The 24,953-nt window shown below is 36.8% G+C and overlaps 1 protein-coding gene across 1 annotated transcript; it reads left to right on the top strand.

The window, feature by feature from the left end:
• Positions 1 to 3,355: 3,355 nt before the first annotated feature.
• LOC141487013 (uncharacterized) lies at positions 3,356 to 5,500 on the top strand. Its single transcript, XM_074185707.1, has 3 exons — positions 3,356 to 3,608; positions 3,667 to 5,422; positions 5,491 to 5,500. Exons 1-3 carry the CDS (start codon positions 3,356 to 3,358, stop codon positions 5,498 to 5,500), a joined length of 2,019 nt encoding a protein of 672 aa, XP_074041808.1.
• The last annotated feature ends 19,453 nt before the right edge of the window (positions 5,501 to 24,953 follow it).

Here is a 24,953-nt window from a genome sequence, read left to right as displayed (position 1 = left end):
TTGCATCGAAGTTGGCCAGACACAACCTGAAGGAAAGGCCCTTTCAAAACAACTACTCTCATATAAACATTGAATTACACGAAAGAAGGAATACTTTCCAAACACCTACTTTTATACGAACATTCTATTATACAAAAAACACGTTTTCCTATTCGTTTTGGAATTAATACGTCGATAAAAACTCCCAGACTCCCAAAAAAATAATCGTTCAATACACTGAAAATATGTTAACCTTTGACTGGTGGTAATTAAACCAAATAATGTCAACGGTAAATAGATGAAACATCTTCAGGTTGAGGTTTGAACTTATTGAAAATTGTAATTTTCAAAGGATATTACCTGATGCAACCCAAATGCAGGCAAATTTTAAGAAACATCCAGATGACAGGAGGGGACAAATACCTGCACTAAGGCGTATTAACCGTATAAAAAAACAAACAAGAAGATAAAACGTTCAGTTTGAGTATAGCCATGAAGATGATAGCACAGCCTGCTATCGAAAGAGATGGCATGTAATAAGTAGGAGTTATATCAACTTGGTGTGGAAAGTGTCGTGACTCTACTGCGTGTTGTGATATGCAGCTCCATATTGAAAAAAATGACCTATTGAATACCATTTTCTCAATAACTGTAATGTTTGAATTCAGTGCTGTAAGGATTTGTGGATCGTCAGTGAACTATCCGATCTTTTGTTGATCACTTTCATCAATACAAAACGGTTCAAGAACGGTTAATTGGAAATTAACTTGCTTGACAGAGAACAGTGATCTCCTTGTCTTGAACTAAACTGTGTCACACTGTCTCAACTGCTACATGCAGTGAATATGATCTGGAATCCTGAAGCCGTTGACAATATTCTTAGACTTGTCTGGTTGAATGTTTGTTGTGTATACGTGGCCTGCTGCTCATTCTATTATCTATAGGCCAGCAGTCGTTAACGAGTACTATATTGTATCATATTAGTAGCACTTCAAATATATCGAATCAGATTTTTATAACACGATATTTTTATCGAGAAAGAGATTTTACTCCAACAACTTTGTTCTCCTTTTATTTTTTAATATACTGCAAATGGAAACACTTTTTCAATCTTTGCCCCACTCACCTTCAATAGTTCATTTTCCAAAATAATATTCTCTATCACTTTTTCAAGTACAACCTGGTCTTTTCCAACTTCTCATCGTACTGAACCAATATTTTCCAAAAGCATAAAGTTCCACCCAGAGACGATAACCAAACACTATACATCAGGACCTAATATATACGATATGTTAAATTTCGGGTGATTAATTAATAAATGGGGAAAGGGGTAGGACATCTAGGCGGTGAGTCCTTGCTAAAGGATAACTAATGATTTGTAAAGACGTTGTTCATGTCTGAAAGGGAAGCGAAGGGACGTTTCGTCCCTTCGTTATGGTTCTTTATTATTGTGTTTATTAATAGTCCTGTGTGTCCTGGAATGAAGGACTATCATTTTGGCGTCGTGTTTGAAATTGGAAAATTGGACGAATGGGTGAGAATACAAATTAGGGATTGAATCGAAGACATTGTAAGGGATTCATGTTATTATGATGAAAGATTGGGTCAGGGTGAATCTGCACAATTGGTGGTTAACTATTTTTCTGCTAGATAATATAAACAGTTATTTGATCACGGAATTTTAACATATTTCAATAAATAGCTGAAAATATATAAAATGTGATGAAGAACTTTATACAGGTGTTCTAGTTCGGATTCAATTTTCTGAACATGTTTCTCGTTCAAGGATAATGATGGCATTCGATTTATCAGCTTTCGTGAAAACAAGATCATTCTTTCTTATTTATTGTTGTATAGTTTTTATTATGCCTGTTTCCCTACCGTTTAATGAAGAGAATGGATAGGTCTGAATTACTTCACTGATCTTGTATGCCCCTATATCTCTGTTATCTGGCTATTTCAATGCAATAGCTGTATCAGTTATCAACGTATCCAAACTATTTTTATTAATTATTTTTGGTGTATATTTCGGCCCCTTGGACATTGTTGAAATTTCCTCTTTATTAAACTCTACTTTGATCACGTTAGTAGGAGATTTGAGCCGGTTCTAAGCCTCCCCCCACCACTATGACGTATTAATTGCTTTTTTATTGGTTGTTGTTTGGTGAAGTCAATGTGATGTGACCTTGAAGGGTGTGGTGTATGGATCGTTCAGAAATTTTTTCCCGGTTCTAATCCTCCCCCCACCAGTATGACGTGTTATTTGCTTTTTTTTTGTTGTGCAGTGAAGTCAAGGCGTTGTGACTTTGAAGTGTCTGGTGCATGGATCGTTCAGATTTTTTTTTTCATATGAGATTTTGTGTGTGTATGTGTGTGTGTGTGTGTGTAAGAGAATGCACGGTACAGAGTTTCATCATGTGCTTGTTTGTCTATGTACAAACATACGTCTGCATACTTCGAAGATCCTCCAAGTAATGAATGCTCCATCGGTGTGAGAGCACCAAGTTAGTAGTGGAGTGACGTCACAGCAATAACCGTTCAACGGCTAGAGAGCGACATGTTCACTCCACGACGTGTGGCAGAGTAATGCGTATTCATCGGTCTGCTCTCACCTCCCTCGATGTAGTGAAGGATGTGACGTAACGCCCCAGACTCGCCATCAATGGTGACACGCAGGCGGGCGAGGACTGTGCTAACGTCTGTCCTCTCCGAGAGCGCAACGACAATTGCTTGTTCGTATCGCTCTCGAAGCAGTGAATGATGTGACGTAACGCATCACCCTACCCTCGCTATTGATGGTGACACGCAGGCGGGCGAGGACTGTGCAAACGTCTGCCCTCTCCGAGAGCGCAACGACCACTGCTTGCTCGTGCCGGCAACTGTTATCGCATCAAATTGGGAGATGGGCTTGGCTGTGACGTCAGGCATCTCTAGTGGATGCATCGATGTGTCCTTCCTCCTCTCTACGGTGATGCGCAGGCGACGTGGATTATGGTATTTAAGAAGCGGGCGAGTGTTGGTTATGTCAGTTTCCATTGAGTGAGTTAGTGAGAACATATCATAGAAAATGTATTCTTGTGAATGTGGTAAATCTTTTACCCGTAGTGACAACCTTCGTCGTCATCAGCTCCAGAGTTGCCAAGGAGGTCCATCAGTGAAACGAGTGAGATTAGATGACGCTGCAGCACCTATGTACACATGTAATTGTTGTAATGTGATGATTCCATTGACTCAAGTGAATTCTCACAATAGAACTCTACAACATAAGAATAATACATGTGTTCAATTCAGTGATGGTGTTCAAATTATAAAGAGCGCCTTCAAACGTCGGATTGCGACATACAGGGTGCAGAGTTCCCTTGTTTCCACCGATTACATGTTATTCTTTAATGAAATCAGGCAGAAAGTTATAGAATTATTGGAATCGGCCATCAGGTTTCACAAAATCATCAAAGTGAATATGGAAGTATTTGGGAGTTATATTCTACAAACACAAGACCTGAAGGAAACCAAATCATTTAATTCACAGAATAGAACAGTTGATCAATCTACTGATTTGAATTCCTTATTTGATGGATTTCGAAATGGGATTATCGCTCAAACTACAGAATTCCAGGAACGCGATTCAGGTAAACATTTCTACCAAGTTTTAATTGGATGGATTAGTAATATTGTTTTGTTTTTAAGGTTGGACTTGTGAAAAAATCATGTTTCTGGAGTTGAACATTAATAAATACAGCCCGCTCAGTGGATGTTCATATGTGAAGCTGCCTGAATGTATCGAGCGTAGGAAGGCCGTGGTTAATGTCCGTAATGAAGATCAGCATTGTTTTGCATGGGCTATCACTTCAGCACTACATCCTGCAATCGATAGAACATCAGAAGTTTCATCGTATCCACATTTCAGTACAGTCATAGATGTAACAGGTATGAATTTTCCGGTAAAGTTGAAAGATATTGTGAAATTTGAAGACAAGAATGATATTTCAGTTAATGTGTACGGTTTAGAAAGTAAATTCGAGAAGGGTAAAATAATGTATGAAATAATTGGACCATTACGTTACTCTCAGAGAAGACTTAGAAGACATGTCAATTTGTTACTTATCACAGATGATTTCGGTAATAATCATTATTGTTGGATCAAAGATCTTTCAAGATTAGTTTCAAGCCAATTATCGGCTCATGAACATAAGAAATATTTTTGTGATGGCTGTTTATTATATTTTTCTAATGAACAATTACTATTACGTCATAAGATAAATGATTGTAATCACTTGAGTACTACAACACCATCAACCAATTTCAAAGTCAATAAATATGGGAAAACGGTACCTGAAAATATACTAACTTTTGAAAACTTTGAGAAACAAATGAAGGTACCATTTGTAGTGTATGCCGATTTTGAATCAGTACTGAAGCCGATTCAAACCACTAAACCAAATCCTGAATACTCGTATTCGATCAAGACATTCAAACATGAGCCTTATTCATTTGCTTATTTGATTAAATGTTCATACAATGATGATTTATCAAAATTTGTTTCGTATAGGGGTGTGGATGCAGCCCAGAAATTCGTTAGCAAAATCGAAGATGATTTGAAAAATATTTATGAAAATCATCTCAGGTTTCCTATTCCTATGGATGTACAAACTCCTGAGGAAGAGGAACAGTTTGCTTCTGCCACAAATTGTGGCATTTGTTCCAAACAATTTAATGATGGCGAAGTCAAAGTGAGGGATCATTGTCACCTCACAGGAAAAAAAAGGTCCCCTGCTGCTCATTCATCTTGTAATTTGAATTTTAAATTGCCAAATTTCATTCCTATAATTTTTCACAATCTCAGTGGATATGATTGTCATTTATTCATAAAGGAATTGTATAAAAACAAAGATAAAGTGGATGTCATCCCACAAACTAATGAGAAATATATATCTTTCACAAAACATCTCTTTACACACTCCTATACGGATAAAGATGGTAGGGTGAAGAAGAATTATTTGAAAATGAGATTCATTGATAGTTTCAGATTCATGCCTAGTTCTTTGGAGAATTTAGGTGCAAATTTAACATCTGATCAGTGTATCGAGATGCGCAAACATTTCCCACAAATTGAAAATTTCAATTTGATGAGAAAGAAAGGTGTATTTCCCTATAGTTTTGTTGATGACATCGAAAAACTGAATCATCCAAGACTTCCAACCAAAAATCAATTTTATGATAAACTCAATTGTGAACATATATCAGATAATGATTATGGGAGAGCTCAACTTGTTTGGAATTTATTCGAATGTCAGGATTTGGGTGAATACTCTGATTTATATTTAAAGTCAGATGTGTTACTATTATGTGACATTTTTGAAAACTTTAGAAATATATCTATTGATAAATATAAATTGGATCCGGCACAATACTTCACTGCACCCGGATTATCGTGGAATGCCATGTTGAAATATACTAATATTGAATTGGAATTACTAACTGATATTGATATGGTTCACTTCTTTCAAAAAGGTATTCGTGATGGAATGAGTCAATGTAGTGAAAGGAAACATAAAGCAAACAATACATTTTTACCGGATTATAATCCAAATGAACCATCTTCATTCATTTCATATTTGGATGCAACAAATCTATATGGTCACAGCATGTCGCAACCATTACCAACAGGTGAATTTTCATGGTTAGCACCTCATGAAATTCTCAATCTTGATATACTGAATGTGGATATTGATAGTCCTTATGGATATGTATTGGAAGTGGATATACATTATCCCCAAGAACTTCATGATAAACATTCCGATTTACTATTCTTAGTTGAACGTTTGATACCTCCATATGCAAAATCGAAAGTTCCCAAATTAATTCCAAATTTAAACGACAAAAGAAAATATATTGTTCACTATAGAAACTTACAGCAAGCTGTCAATCATGGTTTGATAGTGATGAACACACATAGAGTATTGAGGTTTAAGCAATCATGTTGGATGAAGCCTTATATAGATTTGGATACTGAAATGCGTAATAGGTCTAATAACAAATCTGAAAAAGATTTCTACAAACTAATGAATAATGCAGTCTATGGAAAAACAATGGAAAACGTAGACAATAGAATTGATGTTAGACTCATTACACATTGGGAAAATATAAAAAGAACTATAGGTGCTAGTTGTCTCATATCGCGACCAAATTTTAAAAAATACTCTATTTTTACAGAAAATTTTGTTGCCATTCAATTGGCTAGAGTAAAAGTTCATTATGATAAACCACTATATTTAGGATTTTCCATTCTAGAATTATCTAAAACAGTTATGTATGATTTTTTCTATGGATGTATCAAACAACAGTTTGGAGAAGATGCGTCCTTACTCTACACTGATACCGACTCCCTTATTCTCAAAGTAAATACAGACAATTTCTATGAATTTATCAAAAATAATATAAATAAGTTCGATACATCTAATTATAAAATAGGAAACCAATTCAATATTCCAGTGACAAAGTCAGTTCTGGGTAATTTCAAAGATGAATTCCCAAATGATCCAATAATCAGCTTTTACGGTACAGGTGCTAAAGCGTATTACGTGAAATCTGTTGATGGTGAACTTAAGAAGGCCAAAGGTGTGAAACGATCTGTTATAAAGAATGAATTGACATGTGAAGACTATGAAAAAATCATTGAAGAGGGAGGTATGATATTCAGGAAGATGAACTCGTTCAGAAGCGTATTGCATGATATTTACACTGAATTGAAAAATAAAGTCGCTTTATCGTATCATGACGACAAGAGATTCATCATTCCGAATACCACTCGAACTCTTCCATGGGGTCATAGCGATATAGAATTTTATCGAAATGATCCTAATGATAACATTCGTTGGGTGTCTGAAATCGTTCATTCTTTTTCTCAAGAGAGCGCCTTAGACCAACTAATCAATTTGTTGACTGTAGAGATGAATAATTGAATTATAATTCGAAGTATTATTGCTTATTCCTTCAAACCGGAACATTCTCACTTGTGATTATTTGTGATTATTGTATTATGTATTGTATATGTATCACTTTTACCAAGTTACTTAGATGAATAAAAAATGATAAAAATATTATTTGTTTCATTTCTATTTTCCTAACCAATTACTGTAAAGTATATAGCATAATGTAAATGAAAGAAATATCAGTTTGAAAAGAATCATCGTAGAGTGCACAATGTCTAAAACAATCGATAAGTTTGGTAGAAAAAGAAAATTGGGTGGTAATGTCATTCGAGGTCCTCCGGGATTGGTTTTAAATTAACAAAAGATGGTCATTATGACATGCAAAGAAAAATATTGAAAAATATAAGCGAACCAATTGACAAGAGTGATTGTGTAACTGTATCATATCTTGAGGGGGAAATTAACGGAACAAAGGAGGTTATACTTCTAGCCCTACAAGCTGCAATACAATCCACAATAGGCAATATTGCTCGGGACGCCCGGCAAGCATTTGACGATAAAATTGCAGAGGCTCGGATAACTTTCACTCGTAAATTTGACAAACTTACAAGTGATGTAGACATAAAAATGTCTGACATAACAGCGTCTACAAATAAAAAATTTGATGCTATGTCAAACATAACAGGGACTACAATGAAAAAGTATGATGTACTGGAACAGAGAGTTGAAGTATTGGAGAAAAACCATAAAGAAGTTTTGGAGAGAAACTATAAAGTCAGGCCATCATCATCATCAGGTGGACTGGGATATCCAGGACTGAACATTAATCCAAATCATAGAATGATACAACCAAAACCAAAACCAACTGATGATGTATTAATGGAACCAACATGGTGAATGTATTCCCTCGTTAGGTTAGGTTAATAGTTACGTTAGGTTAGCTGCATAGTTACGTTAGGTTAGGTGTTAGGTTAGTATTCCCTCGTTAGGTTAGGTTAACAGTTACGTTAGGTTAGCTGCATACTTACGTTAGGTTTATAGGCGATCGCGAAGCGATCGCTTCGCGATCGTGAAGCGATCGCTCAGAAGGCCGCTTCGTGGCCTGGGGCGCTCAACATCCACCACTTGCATCCGGGGCGCGTTTTTGCCCCTTCTCGAAGCCCCGCCCCCTTTCCGAAGCCCCGCCCCGCCCCTCCCCGAAGCCCGCCCCCCCCGACTCCCAACATTTGCGCATGTACACCCCTACCCTCAACGCGCATGTGCGCTCCCACCATTTTCCCACCACTCACGCATCGAAGTCGATACCCTCCGGAGAGCACTCCACAACATTCAGTTCGAGAAGTCATCTCATCGAGAGCAGTCCACTCCACAACAAGGCAGTACCTTCCAACAACCAACTTGATATTTGAGTAAGTAAATTAGGAATGTTATTTTTTATATCAACTAACTTTGTATTATTTCTTCTTTTTCAGAATGGCAACCAATACACAGGAGGTGAATAATGCTGTGGCGTCTATTCTGCCGGTGTCCGCTGACCAGGAGGAGGCAGCATCTTCGGGAGCGGTGCCGGTGACCAGGCAACCACTTCACGTTCGCGAGTTAGGTGCAGATCTGCTAGCCCTGACTTATTCGAGGAGGAGGAGGAAGTCAGGCCTGTGAAGAAGGTTTGCCAACGACCTGCAGCGAAGGTTGGTCCTATTTCTAAGTACCGAGCTACTTGCAATAGGACTAATCCTTATGCAGGTAGTTGGTCGACCGCTCCAAACAGCTTAAGGCCCTCCACACCACCCGCAGCAGTAGTGGAACAACCTAGGGCGCCTTCTCCGGAGGAGCCACCAGTTGTATTGTCCCCATCGGAGGAGGCTCCCATCGTATTCACTCCGTCGGTGGTGCCGCTTTCGCCGATGCTGGCAACACCGGTGACGAATCCTGAAATGTTGGTGCCACAAGTGCGACAGCCTATCGGAGAGGTTAGTGAAATGTTGGACAGTTTTCTACAGAGATGTAGGGAAGCAGAACATGCTTCTCGAGCTAGTGAGGCCGCGTTGGTTAAAAGGAAGCGCGAAATGGCTGAAATTGTTAACCGACGGAGAGAAGTAGAAAAAGAAATAGCCGAACTAGATCGGAAGTATGCATCTCTGGAGAAAAAGTGTGAAGCAGATACCTCTTCGATAGAGACTTATAAAAAGTTAGTGACTTTTATAAAAACTTTCCCATAGATTAAGTGTAAGTGTAGTAAGATTAGTTTTAGGTTAGTTAGGAATATTTAATTAAGATAGTTTTAAGTTTATGTTTGTAATTTTAGGAAATGAAAATAAAATAAAAAAAGAAGTGAAATTAAGGGTGTACATTGTTTTGGTTTGGTACACATTGAACAACGCGATGGTTGGAGCATTTTTCTTCACTTCGTCTTATTATTATTTCCTTTTTTTATTTCAATTACAAGTTCTTCTATGCAAATACCTCACATCAATTTTTGTGTTCTCTAATCTATTGTAAATAATCTCTTGGGAAGAAAATATGTTTCATAATGAAATTAATAAGTATATTTCATATAATTCATATAGTATTTTCAATTTTCTCTTTCATGGAATATAGCTCATGTCATTTTTGAAATTCATTCCCACTTAATCCCCTCTCCTCCCCACTCCTCCCCCACTCCCTTTCAAAAGTATAAAAGTAGGAATTATCTGTTGGAATATTCAGTTGATCAGCCACCTTCAACATGGAACCTGATTCAACTACTGAGCCGTACAATGACCCAGCGCATCAACATCCTTACTGGGCTTCTATCCATGAAGGTTTCGTTACCTCCACGACGGCACCTCACCCAGCGCATCAACATCCTTACTGGGCTTCTATCCATGAAGGTTTCGTTACCTCCACGACGGCACCTCACTCGATGAATTATGATAACATAATTTATGATGATCGGATACAAGTGCTTCACGTTACTGGAACCGATCAAGCGGACCTGTCTGATGGGGATTATCCAGATCCCTATGATTGGCGGAATGATTACGAATGGGATACACAGTCCGGAAACACAGACGACGACGACAGCGATGACGATGATGACGGTGACGCTGACAATGAGTCCGATGATAGTCCTCCACCATCCCCTATCCTGATTGATGAAGTCCTGAATTCAGACGATGATATGTAATCGTTTCCTCGTTTCTCCCATCCTTTCTATTCCTTTCCTTTCTTTCCACGGAGTACACACTTTTTGGTTGGTGTACACGAGGCACTGCGAGGTTGGGGCAGTGTCTTTTTCCCTCTCCCTTATTAGTTTTTTTATAATAATCACTCAGAGTTTCTCATAATAATAATCACTTAGAATTTCAAGAAAATTGTCATTTTTATTGCTTTCGAATTTCAAACACTGAATTGTTCTACATTTACACTTCACCCCCTCCTTTTTTTTCCAATATAAATAAAGCATCAATCCCAGTTCTATATCATTCTTCCACAATGTCGAGTGCTGATTCCACCACCGAACCGATGAGTGTACCAGAGTATTCTATGACGAGTACAGGCCCCATCCAGGTACATGGAATAGATTCAACGTTCGATCATTTCAGTACAAATTTTGCACAAATGCTGCAACGTATCTATGATCTACCTGATGATTTCCCGGCACGTATGGAAGAAGGTATGCAAGAGGAAGTAGAGGCAGAGTTAGAGATGGATGTCAATGAGTTAGACGATCTAGAGGATAATGAGCTAGATAATTATGCTAATGATGATGCCATTAGTATATCGTCTGATTCAGATGATTATGAGGATGACATCATCAGTATATCATCAGATACAGATGATGATACAATCATCATTGTTTCTGATGATGATGAGGAGCGTTAGTCCATACCATTGCATGGATTAATAAAAAAACAGCCCTTTTCAGGGCTACAATTGAAGACTGAAACAATAAGAAAAATAGCTCTTTTCAGAGCTATCATTATACTTTCAAACAGAAACAGGTTCATACCATTGTTAACATTATAGTCTCAAACAAAATGTATGTATGTAAAAGTATTCATCATTATATGCATACAATGATTGACAAAATGCCAACTTCAACTTTCATTTAAAGTAGTACTCATCATATGCATAGATATTCAATGACTATCAAATTCCAAATATCGACTTTTCAGTCAAAGTAGTAATTTATTTGTCATATAATGTATAGATATTCAAAGACTAACAAATTTCCAACTTAGACTTTTTATTAGTCAAAGTATTCATTTGTCATATAATCTATGAATACTAATACAACTAACTACTGTTTGTGTGAATAATGTAGCCCTGAAAAGGGCTGTTGTTTTTTTTTTGACCAATAGGTCCAGGGTTATTCTGCCACAGGTTTCACATTATTGCATATTACGCAAGCTGATACTCTCGTGAAATTCGTAAGCGGTCTTTCACATGCCTCACACCAATATTGACCCATCTCCATCATAGAGACCGTATCGTGGATATTAACGTGTTGATACCAGCCACCGTTATTGTTCCTTATTGAATAAAATCGGAAACAGCACCAACATAACTTTTTTATGCTGCCATCAATCGTTTCGATCTGCACATGCGCATTCATCACGCAATATAAATCGGCAGGATCTTCTAAGGTATCGGTGATGTTGAGCATTCGGTGACCGATTCTCAAAGCGCTATCACCTTCGGATGAGTCTGCTACAACCCCTTCATCTTCACCTTCACCATCTACGACTAGCTCAACGACCAAGTCTTCATCTTCATCGCTCTCAGCCTCAATTTCAACTTCGTTGACTTCAAGGTCAATCTCCACTTCATCGACTCCAACACCTTCTTCAACTCCAACACCTTCTTCAAGTATCACTTCCTCTAGCGGAATGTTGACATCCTCATCATCTGTCTCTTCTATCCAATTATTTGTATCAATAGCAGATATTCTGTTTAATGCAGCAACTATTTTTTGAGTATTCATCTTAACGTTTTCTCACAGTTGCAGAGTGAATGAATGAACTCTAGGTTTGCAAGTCGACTTATATAGGTAGTGATGCGACTCCCACTTGACTCGTTTAGGGTGGAAGAGTAGGAGAAGTTATCCCACTATACTTTCACATGATGTTGATTTGTATAAATAGAGATCGTAGGTATAGGAGAGAGCATTCAGAGTTTCTGCTGAACCGCTATCTTCTTTCAGTCCCCTCCATCGGTTTGGGGAAATGAAATGGAAAGCAAAATGCCGTCTTGTAAAGGCACAGATGACTATTGCTGAACTTGAAAAGAGTGAGCGAGCTATTAATGCTGATAATAAAACTCTTGAAGCATTAGATGCCAAGATTGCATTAGCGAAGGTTAAATTGGCTAGAATGTCTAAAGATGCTGATGGTAAAGATAAGCAATTCCATCAACGTTCGAGAATGCAAGCTCAGGCTGAGCTTGAGGAGTCGACTAAGCTTTATGAGACGGCATTATCAGTGAGAGATAATTGGCAAAAAGAGTTGGATACTGCATTTCAAAGTGACGGCGATTAGTTTTGGGAATGATAATGTGTTAATGTGTTTTCAATATCGTGAGTTGAAAAATATAAGCGGGAATGGAGTATACAATTAATTTGGTTTGGTATACACAGAACATCGCGAATGGCTGGGGCAATGTTTACCGCTGCAATATTTTTCAATTCACATACTTATAATTGAAATGAAAACAATAATGAACTTTAATATTACTTTATTCATAAAAGTCACTATTAGATACATTTAAACCATATTTGCTTCATCAATCCAAGAATTTTGTTCGCTAGGAAGACCTAACCACTTTACATATACTTTATTTTTTCTTCTCTTCAACACCTTCTCAATCAGATATACGTCAGGATTCTCGGTTCGTAATAACTCTTCTTCGTAAAAACATCCTCTAATCGGCTGTTCATTCATATCTTCAAGATTATAAGTCGTTGGGATGGTTTTATTAATTTTAACAATCTTGAATAGCTCCGTGGTAAAATTCGCAGTGTAAGACTTTTCAAAAATATTTTTGTATTTACTTATACGTACAATATCATTCAATTGGAATTTGGGTTCACTTTGTCTTCCTCCAATTCCATTGATACCCTTGAATTTCAATTTTGTTGTTGAATCAACATTGATGGGTGCCATACCTATTGTACGATGAACTTTATTATTATATCTACTAGTTATAATTGGAAGAATATCAAGCCATTTGTGGTGACCTCTCATCGAAAATTCCTTGTAGAGCCATGCCTTTATTGTACGAATCACTCTTTCTGCTATAGCTGCCTTCTTTGTGCTGAATGTTGAATAATGATTGATATTATATTCTCGCATGAGAGATGAGAAGCTTCTATTAAAAAATTCTTTCCCTTGATCGCTTTGTATATGTTTAGGGGAAAATTTGGCTTTCTTCAGTACATATTTCATTGCATTTTAACTTTAACTGGCACAGTCCATAGATATTTTGAGTAACAATCAATTACTACAAGTATATATCTGTATCCTTCATTACTTTTTGCATAAGGTTGTAGTTCAGCTAGATCTATTTGCCATAGATCTGCAAAACCTTTGATGGTAGTTATTCTTCTACGAAAATTACGTCTTGCAGGTCTATGTAATTCATTAACAACTTGTCGTTTGATATCACTTACTTCATTAGTCATTCTATTTCAATATGATTAAAGAGAAAAAAAGTGATAATGTTACTGCATTGAATGATGATGTGACAGTGATCATTACTTGTGGATATATATTAATATATTATACCTTCTTCACGTAATTCTTCAATTATTGAAATTATTTCATTATCATGTCCGGTATGTCCAGCTGACTTTGAAGCTACCAATAGTCGTAGGCGAGCAACTAACTCTTTCGGTGAATTCCAGTACACATAATTCACAGGTTTAGAATTATATGTTTTCTCCATTTTCACTCGTTTGAGTGCTCCACCTATTTTACTTCTACTCCTTATTGGATATTGTCGTGAGTCTAATAGTGGTTTGATAACTTCACGAAATTTTTTAGAATTTGTATTTTTAAAACCATTCTTCAGATGATATTGTTTATATGGAGCATTCGTTATTTTCAATATTTTGGAATATACTTGACGAGTTTCTTCATTATCAACATCTTGTGGATTCTTCAAAAAGATCATATCATATAATTCTGGACTACCTGCGCATTCATATGCGCATATGATCTAAATGAAAACAGAATTAGGCTTAGCGTCGAAGGGTTCCACTATTTCTGCATTATTGCATTATTGCCTTTTATAGGTTCCAAAACACTTCGCAAGTACTGATATTTAGGTTGATTGAGTGATTTCGAATAGAGATACACATTTCTAAATCTCAATCCTTGTGGATGTGTTAATAGTGATATCATTGCATTCGTCTTTCCACAATTTGAAGGTCCTATAATGAGTCCTCGAACTGATGATGGAAGTAGTGGACCATGTCTGAATACTCTTTGTCCATTCAATCCACACCCAAATTTCTCATCTAGATTATCTACAGCAAACTTTTCTTTCTGTTTTACAATGCGCATCGTGCCGTGGTTGGAGACTATATAAATGTTATTAGCTTATTCATTTCAATGTGTACCATCAAACGATACGGACGTATTAAAAGTGATCGTAAAATTAAAAGAGGTTGTGGTTTTGTTAATGATTTATTAATAAACAAACTTCCTTTCGAATTACATCTACCCGGAGGATATCAATACTGTGGACCGGGTACAAAATTGAAACAACGTTTAGCTCGTAACGATCCTGGAATCAATAAATTAGATATTGAATGCAAAAAACACGATATTCAATATTCTGAGCATCCATCTGATCTTGCAGCAAGACATTTAGCCGACAAAGAACTTGAATACAGCGCTTGGGATAGGGTTAAATCGAAGGACGCGAGTATTGGGGAAAGAGCAGCTGCATTACTTGTCACCAACATTATGAAAGCGAAAAGACATATGGGCATGGGTTGTAGTACCAATAAGAAAAAATGTAAGAGGAAACAAACGAAAAGAAATAATATTAAAAAAGTTGCATTTGGTGCTGGGATAGTCCATAAAGTGCGAAATGTATTGAAGAAAGCTGGTGGGAATCAATTTGTGACGAATAATAGCAAAAAAGCTATCACTGTGGCATTGCAGGCGGCACGTAAATACCTTAAAGCTGCCGGTGGAAAGAAGAAAATCCGCACACCACGCATAATTCCTGTTTCCAAGATCGGTGGACTTTTACCATTGATACCAATTTTTGCTGGACTATCCGCACTAGGAAGTTTGGCGGGAGCCGCTGCTGGTATTACCAAGGCCGTGAATTCGGCAAAAGCCAGCAGAGCGGCTTTAATGGAAGCCAATCGTCACAATAAAACCATGGAGGCTGTAGCATTGGGCAAACGCGGAAGTGGAATATATCTCAAACCATACCGTAAAGGTTTAGGACTATATTTAAAACCATACAAAGCCACAAACAAAACAAAAAACTGATTGAACCCCTACCTCAGAGGCCTCTTACTGATCTCGATCTCAGTTATTATGCACAAAAAATGAAAATTCCACATTTTCGTGGTGTTTTTATGCGTGATAGATTACCATCTTCAGGTCCAAAACAAAACGAGACAGCTATTGTTAATTTAGATGGAATAAGTGGACCAGGAACACATTGGGTGGCATATAAAAAATGTGGGAAAGAAGTCACATATTTCGATAGTTTTGGAGATCTACCCCCACCATTGGAATTGACTCGATTCTTTCGAAAATGTTCGAATGTAAAAATCAAATATAACTATGATCGACAACAGAAATTTAATACAGTTCTCTGTGGTCACTTGTGCTTGCAGTTTCTCTCCAAATAATTTTCCAATTAAAAATGGATTCAACACCACAACTGGATCGGGAGGCTATCAAGGGAATGGGGTTTTCACTTAGAATGTTTTCAAAATATGGTACCTTGAAAAAAATGGATAAAGTGATGCTTGCAAATATGCCTAAGGAAGTGATACTTGCATGTGTTGCACATGAGATTGCATATGTTTGGGAAAAGTTGCCTAAGCATCTGCAAGATGACATCGATATAATGAAACATAGATATTGTTATGAGCACCACCACGATCAAAATTCAGATTCGGATGTTAATGATGGTCCTATACCTCGAAAATCTATGTGTTGTATTTGTAATATAGAGGATGTGAATATTGGTATCAATAAAAATGATACTTATTACAATACAACACCTTCCAAAAAGTGTAAATTGTCTCAAATGTGCTGTTGCTGTGTACAATAATAAATTGAAATGTGTTTCAAAATATTCATCAGTCATGTCACGAAAGTTCGAGCTACAAGCTGTCGGGACAAGTGTCTTGAGTGCGGATTTTTTTCCACCAATTGAATTGGATAGGAACAGTCGTTATGGATTAGGACTTTTGGGATTCTATGGATGCAATACAATCAATAATATAACTGAAGCTAATAACTTAGTTAGTTTTAGAATCAGTAATGACAACTCATCGATACCCCAAAAGTTGACAATTGAAATTCCATGTGGTGCTTACGAAATAGAAGAGATCAATGCCGTCATACAGAAACATATCATGTTCAGATTGTTTCATGATAAAAAATCAAATGATGTCGTTGCAGATGATATTTTCTATCTACACGCCAATAATAATACATTCAAATGTGAAATGCGATCCAAATATGAAATTGATCTGACACATCCAAATTCTATAGCAGAAATGATGGGGTTCGCTCATGGAATATTTCCACCAAATCAGATACATGAATCATCATTACCAATAAACAGTACAACTGTGAGACTTATCCGCTTAGATTGCAATATAATATCAGGTTCATATATAAATGGTGAAGAATCTCACATTCTTTTCTCATTCGATATTGATGTTGAACCTGGCTACAATCTTACTAAAGAACCACACAGTATTATATATATGCCTGTCAGTCCAGAAGGTCGTCAATTGATTCACAACATTACAGTGCGTATTTTGGATGAAAAAAATTACCTTATCGATTTTGGAAGTGGAGAAGAGATTTTCATTATTTTGGAATTGAAGAAAATCGAATAACTGTTGTTATGGGTTTCATTTACAATAGACAAAATCGCATTGAACAATCCCAAACGAGTTGCACTATCAAAAAGAAAGGTGCGCATAAAAAGAAAAGTGTGCATAAAAAGAAGCTCATTCCACAAGTGTATGCTAAACAGTTAGCACATAACGCTCTGTCTGTGAGTGATCTTAAATTTTTGAAATCGATTGGATTGAAAGTGAGAAAATAACAATGGTGCTCGAAACAAACAGTGAAAAGTTGAATATATTCAATGAACCAGTGCTCGATCATTCTCTCATAAGTTTACATGAGCACACATATAAGCCCTATGGATCACCGCTATTCAGGAATTCGGATGAAATCAGAATTGCAATCAATAATCAAGATGGTATACTAGATATTGCCGACAGCTTCATTTACATAGAAGGTAAATTCACCCCCAAAGATGTAGCGAAAACATGCTATCTCTCGAATAATGCAATTGCATTTCTCTTTGACGAAATTCGTTATGAAATGGGTGGTGAACAAGTGGCTGTTGTTAGAAAACCTGGGATAACATCTACAATGAAAACCATGATATCATTTGGACAATCTCATGCTAACACATTATTGACATCTGGTTGGGGACTTTCACAATTGAAGCAAGATATCTTGGATACAAACAGTCATATTTTTAGTGGAAAACTACCACTGAAATATTTGATGGGTTTTGCTGAAGATTACAACAAAAGTATCTTGAATGCCAAACAGGAATTGATTTTGATTATCGCTCGATCATTCAAAAACTCGTATATAGGTGAGGTTGATGCTGATTTGGAAATAAATAAAATCGAATGGAAAATAAGACATATTGTACCAGATGATAAACACAAGCTCAAACTTTTGAGTAGAATAAACAAAAGCGGTCTGAATGCCAAAATCAAGTTGGCGTATCGTATGTGGGACCTCTATGAACTACCATCATTACGTGGGACTTCTTCAGACATATGGGCCATCAAAACAACTAATGCATTGGAAACTCCTCGTTTTGTCATCATCGCATTCCAAAGTACTACCACATCTGAAGATAGAACACAGGATATTACAAAATTCACAACTGCTGATATCAATAGTATTCGAGTATACTTGAATTCTGAAGTTTATCCATATGAGCGTTGGAATTTGAATTTCGATAAAAAACTTGATGCTCCTGCTTATTATGCTTTTGAGAGTTTCCAGCGAAGTTATTATGATAAAGATATGAGTGAACCTCTGATGGACATTGGGCAATTTAGAGAGAATCCACTATTCGTCATCGATTGTTCCCATCAACCGAATGCAACAAAATCATCAACTATTGATATAAAGATTGAGTTTGAGACGAGGAAGACCAAGTTTCCAGACAACACTAAAATATATGCATTAATTTTGCATGATACAGTTTTAACATACAATGCATTGGATGGTTCAGTTCATAGCAGATATTGACACTTTTTTTTCACTCTATCATATACTGTTTTATGATCTTTTTTTTATTTGTAACTGACTTATATCATGTATTGTATTTTATATCATATTTATTGTTTTGTAATCATTTTCTATTGTATTTCATGAGATTTAAATAAATAAAACATGAAAATAATACAAAGTTTTTTATTTGACATTATTTATGATTTACAGGAACATACAGACTATCTAAAATAACTTCTTCCTCATAATCATCATTTTCGCGACCATCTTCAATTTCCTCTCGATTTTCATCATTCAATTCAAAGTGATGAATAATCCATTCTGGCAAGTATGGTTGGAGGCTATACAGGAATCTTCTTAGGTTCAGTTCAATCATAACCTCACAAAGTTGCCACAATTCCTGGAACAAACTTCTGCACCACTCCAATACTTCTCAGCATCACGAAGGCATAATTCGATTTGTTTTTCATCATAGCATACACTCATATCATAATTGCTTGCATGTTCGGCTCCATCACCCAACACCTTCAATTGTCACCTCGCAAACCACAAGAGGAGACTAAATCATCTGTCGGTAACAAATAAGACAGATGGGTATCCGCGGCTAAGCTAAACAGTGGAGACGGGAGTGGGTTAAACAACTTAGCAAATTTCAAATAGATCTTAATGTGCGCCAGGTAAATTTAATCCTCCAGATATCCTAAGTAACTCACAATATCAATAACTTACCAATTAATATTGGAAATAAAAGATAAAGATCCCCAATATGATTTATTCAGTAATCCTAACTTACATGGATTAACCAACAACGCTTCTAAGACAACAATGCAATATTCACACTACTACGCGATGTTCAAATGTCAATACAAGAGTGCGGTGTATATACCACGAATTCAATCAGCCATAAATTACGGTAGTAACGACGCTCAAAAAAAACTACAATACGTCGAGTAAAACTACCACGAAAATTGAGTAGATGAAATCGTAAATACTAGTATCGGATGGTAAGACAAACTCGTTTGCGTCGCGTGAGCTCAGGCGTAGGCGCATCGGTGTCAATCAGCAATCGTGAAAGGAAGAATATACCTCAATTTCCGTTTCACAAATATCTATGTCAATCAGGTATCAATAAACAAACTCTTAATCAATAAACGATAAACAAACACTATATCAAACAGGTATCAATAAACAGAAGGGCAACAATTATTCAAATAACTCAGTATAGCACAAATATTCAAATAAATCAATTATAACTTGCGTGCTCCTTTTGGGCCACCCGGTATATGGTGTTAGGCTACCCCGTAGGTCGACGGAGATGGATCACCCTGTAGCACCGGTGGATCACTTTGTAGTACGGCGGAGATGGATCACCCCTGGCCAAGGGGTTTTCTATACGTTTCTTCGTGTGCGGTGCTCTGCACGGAAGTCCTACTGGGACTTGATGAGTGACTGAGGGCCTTCTGTTTCTTATGAATCTAATTTCGGAAATCCTTCCACCTGGCACGAGTTCGGTAACCACCACAAATCCTCAAAAGAGCTTAAGTTTCAGACTGCAAATATCCACACCAAAATGACCAATCAGTCTTCCACTATACAATCCTGACTTGTAGAAATAATCCCCGTGAAGGATGGCACAAATACAACTAAATATATCCTACAATCAGTCTGATAGTACGCTTTGAACTCCGAACCAAGCTCATCGAAAGCCAACTTCCGAATACTAAGGAGACTGCCACATCTGACAGCTAACCAGTTGTTGCCACAGTGCGTCCAATCTACACTACAAGCACCAAGGGGGCGCTGTGCACAACATCCTAAATCTATCAATTCCTCCACAGCCACTTGAGACATCATCAACAAGTCCATGACCCATCAAAACTCCTTCTCAAAGCAATGCAACCCTGAAATAACCCTTGACAACTTGAGTAACCGATCAATCCTCACCTGTGAACAACTGTAGAACTAGTTCGGTGTAAGTCGACGGAACGACACTACGAAAGTTCGGCAGATGTCAACCAACAGCTATCTCTTAACCTTGTTTACAAATGTTTCCAAAAATATTGTTCCAACCAATTTTCAACTATTTACCAATCCTTATTCATGCGATGGAATAGAAACATATAAGGTAAGTCGTCACATCTTTCCCATTCAGTACGAATATTTGAACCTTCATATTATGCAGAATATTTATCGAAAATATCAAATAGTATTCAGAAACCAGAGCTAACTGATATTGTTTTTCAGGCGATATGGCTCTAATATGTCAGTAAACCTTCTGGGAGTGATGAATAACAATCTATGCAAGAAATATTCTCGGAAAGGTATAGGGAATAAGGCAGACAACGGCTGAAAAAAATGATAGGTGAAGAAAACTGAGAAACAAACAATAACAACTATTTCAACCTAGCGAGGAATTTCGGATCTCCAACGTCGATTGGCAATAGGAGAATGCGTAAGTACTGGTCAAAGCAGCTAGTCAGGGAGCATACATTTATTCTTGTACATTTCAGGTATGGTTTTCTATGGAACGGAAGATTCCCATTACTATGATGTTAAATGAATAAAATCTACTTGTAACTCAATTACATTGTTAATATCCTTTGAATAAAAATCCTAAAAGGTAAGGTAGTGTTTTGAAAGGTCACATAAGAGCAGTTTGATCTAGTGCTAAATTGAAACGTAACACAATTTAGACGACAAATGTTGAACCGATGATTTGAGATCTACAACATCGACCCAATCTTGACTTGCGTACTGCATCCACATCTTTAAATGGTGGAACTGAAATCGAATAAAAAAAAACAATAAACAACCTCCAATTTTTCAGTGATATAATACTCACATTCCCATTTTACTTGTAGTTACAAAGTGGGTGTATTCAACTAAGTTAGTAATGTTTATATTTCCATATAATTATCATCTAATATATGAATATTAATAAAACAATAAGAAATTCATTATAATTACTATTATTATTCAATCATATTGAATTTGACTAGAGTTAGCGTTTTCACACCAAAAAACTTTGTAAGCTATGACCTAAAGAAATTTGCTATAAATTATTACAATTATTATTCAATCATATTGAATTTAACTAGAGATCGCGTTTTCATGCCAGCAAAACTTTGTTGGCTCTGTCCTAAATACACCATCGTATATTTACCACCTGATGAGTTGATTCAAGATATATCGTCATCACTGAATTGCAACGAAATACGTTTTGGTAGCCATGTTTTAAATAATTTATCATTGCTCACATCTTGCAAAGTTAATAAAATTGATTTACCAAATCGTGTAGAATAAGTTGACATATTTTTAATTATGTACACTTCATCAATTGGCAATGATGATAAGGCATTTTGCTCTAGTATTTCAACTTCCTGTACAATCAAATTATTAATTTTATTCAAGTCTACTTTTGAAACGGACATGATGATAATATATATGAAAATATAAACAATTTCCAACAGACAAATACACTCACCGTCTTCCTTCTATTACGAACTGAATAACACCCTACCAATTGCTAACTGCTGCAGATATATTCGTCTACTGATTTCATAGTGTGCCAGGCATTTCTTTTATATTAAACAGTGCGAGTCACCCCCACCATGAAACCGTGAAAGGTTCACATTGCTAGTTGCTATCCACTAGAGATGCCTGACGTCACAGCCAAGCCCATCTCCCAATTTGATGCGATAACAGTTGCCGGCACGAGCAAGCAGTGGTCGTTGCGCTCTCAGAGAGGGCAGACGTTTGCACAGTCCTCGCCCGCCTGCGTGTCACCATCAATAGCGAGGGTAGGGTGATGCGTTACGTCACATCATTCACTGCTTCGAGAGCGATACGAACAAGCAATTGTCGTTGCGCTCTCGGAGAGGACAGACGTTAGCACAGTCCTCGCCCGCCTGCGTGTCACCATTGATGGCGAGTCTGGGGCGATGCGTTACGTCACATCCTTCACTACATCGAGGGAGGTGAGAGCAGACCGATGAATACGCATTGCTCTGCCACACGTCGTGGAGTGAACATGTCGCTCTCTAGCCGTTGAACGGTTATTGCTGTGACGTCACTCCACTACTAACTTGGTGCTCTCACACCGATGGAGCATTCATTACTTGGAGGATCTTCGAAGTATGCAGACGTATGTTTGTACATAGACAAACAAGCACATGATGAAACTCTGTACCGTGCATTCTCTAACACACACACACACATACACACACAAAATCTCATATGAAAAAAAAAATCTGAACGATCCATGCACCAGACACTTCAAAGTCACAACGCCTTGACTTCACTGCACAACAAAAAAAAAGCAAATAACACGTCATACTGGTGGCGGGAGGATTAGAACCGGGAAAAAAATTCTGAACGATCCATACACCACACCCTTCAAGGTCACATCACATTGACTTCACCAAACAACAACCAATAAAAAAGCAATTAATACGTCATAGTGGTGGGGGGAGGCTTAGAACCGGCTCAAATCTCCTACTCACGTTAATGATTATTTCGCTGAACTGGATATCTGGTTCGACTGATTCGCTGAGTATGATATGTTGTTGTTTCTGTATTAGTGCCCTTAGTTTCTTGAGTTGAGTTTGGTACTTCCGGTATATGAAATCACTAATGGCAGACCTAACATGGTCATAAAAAATGTCAAATTCTATTTGGTGGAGTTTATAAGTAAGTGCAAATAATATTGCAGGGGACTCCTATTTGAGAACAGTGTCCTGCACTCTTCTTTCATCCAGACAACTCGTGCCTTCATTATCGCCCTCTTCGCTACTGGTGTTTCCGTCCTGGTCCTGATGTTGATGTATTTCAGGATAATTTCTCTTCTTAGACACTTTTGGTTGAACCATAAATTCTGCGATGCTTGATGGTACTTCATTTTTAGTTTAAAGTAGTATGTGGCTTGTCTAGCTGTACTTGCTCCTTTCAATAAATTGATGGATGTGGCCGTTACTACGTGGTAGGGTAGTACCCCTGTAGGTAATAATAGAGGTACTTGGCTTGATTGAGTACCTTAATTTACAATTTATAACGCGGATGTGTTAATTTGAAAACCGGTGAGTAAACTAAATCCATTTGATCATTTAACAGGTTGCACCCAAAATGTTTATGCTTGTGAATTTCCAAAGATTCTAAATGATTGGGTTTGTAACCCTTTCTTGCATAGTGCATAGTTTAAATTCGGGAACTTGTGGTTGCATGCCAAGGAATGGTTTGAAAACGTCGAATAATTTTTTCCTAGTCTGAAGGACTTTTCATATTCAGCATACCGTTTTTGAAAATTCTGCTATACAAATGCTAATGCTAATGCTGATGTAATGAACCATTGTTAGTTCAATGTATAAGTTTGAAAATGTCCTTATAGAACGAAACTGCAGTAACATTATTTACAAATAAAAGTGGTAAAAAACATAAAAAGTTTCAATTATCTTTTCTTCATAATGATTTATCCATTAATTTAATGTCTTCTATTATTAAATGGCACAGCTCTTCACGTCGGCAGGCTCCATATATTCCGAAAATAGTAGCAACTTATCATCAAATGTTTTTCATCTGGCGCTTCATTTATAAACCTCTGTACTTGTTCAAACGTAAAAGTTTTTGATTTTTTGAGCCTATAACTTTCATTTTTCTGCTTCAAGAATGCTATCACCTTTAAATTTCTGCTTGTATTAACACCATTTTTAACGAACGCACTCGACTTCATTGGAAACTTGCTCCACAAAGTTGACGAGTTCCAAATTTTTGATATCTCTTCTAGATAGGCTAACGAGACGGTTTCATTGAAATTTCCTTTGACGTTTTCAAGTCTACACCAGCTGAGAAAATTAGAATATGCGAGGTCGTACTGCTGAGCCGATTTTTTTGTAACAATTCAATTGAAGTTCTTTTTGCAGCCTCTTTAATATCGTCAGGCACACACAATTCCTCAGTATTGTTCTTCATTATGCAAGACATTAAAGACAAGCAATAACCTCAAATGTGACTTTAAATAAAAAGCGTAAGCTGTAAACAATACTGTTTGTTCGTAACCAGGTGATTCGGCATCACCTGACACGGCCACTTCACAGCAAATGCGATAACATTAAAATAGTTAACTGACAAGAGACGTCAAATTGTACTTTCATGGAAATATTAAATTTATATATTTTATTATGAAAACAGGACAGTTTTGCAAAATACTTTGTATGATATTTGTGTTAAAAGTAAGTTTTATGTTGTTCACTCACAAAATAAAAACTTACTTTTAACACTCATATCATAAATAGCTATTTTTATATTTTGTTTCTTCTCAACACTAAATCGCTTGTGAGTGAGGAAGCATATGTCCTCTTTTATGAACAGGAGGAAACGAAGCATCACTTTGAGGTGTTTTTTTCTTTTTTTTTATAAATTAATTATTGATTAGTATTTTTCGAGCGTGTTAGTGAAATTTATGAGAAAGTAATTTGTTGGGTAAAATATATGAATATTTTGAAACATATTTGATTGGTTGATTGAATATTTT

The sequence above is a fragment of the Leptinotarsa decemlineata genome, unplaced genomic scaffold (assembly GCF_025532065.1).
Source record: "Leptinotarsa decemlineata unplaced genomic scaffold, Ldec_3_MD MMD2_tig00078346_RagTag_RagTag, whole genome shotgun sequence".
In the NCBI taxonomy this organism is placed as follows: domain Eukaryota; kingdom Metazoa; phylum Arthropoda; class Insecta; order Coleoptera; family Chrysomelidae; genus Leptinotarsa; species Leptinotarsa decemlineata.
Note: the sequence above shows the minus strand (reverse complement) of the source record. Positions and strands in the feature narration are given on the sequence as shown.

Bases quoted from the DNA above. Each gene is read 5' to 3' on its own strand.
- LOC141487013 (XM_074185707.1), top strand. From the start codon at position 3,356: ATGTTATTCTTTAATGAAATCAGGCAGAAAGTTATAGAATTATTGGAA. The intron at 3,609-3,666 runs GTAAACATTTCT...TTTGTTTTTAAG, and splicing joins ATTCCAGGAACGCGATTCAG to GTTGGACTTGTGAAAAAATC.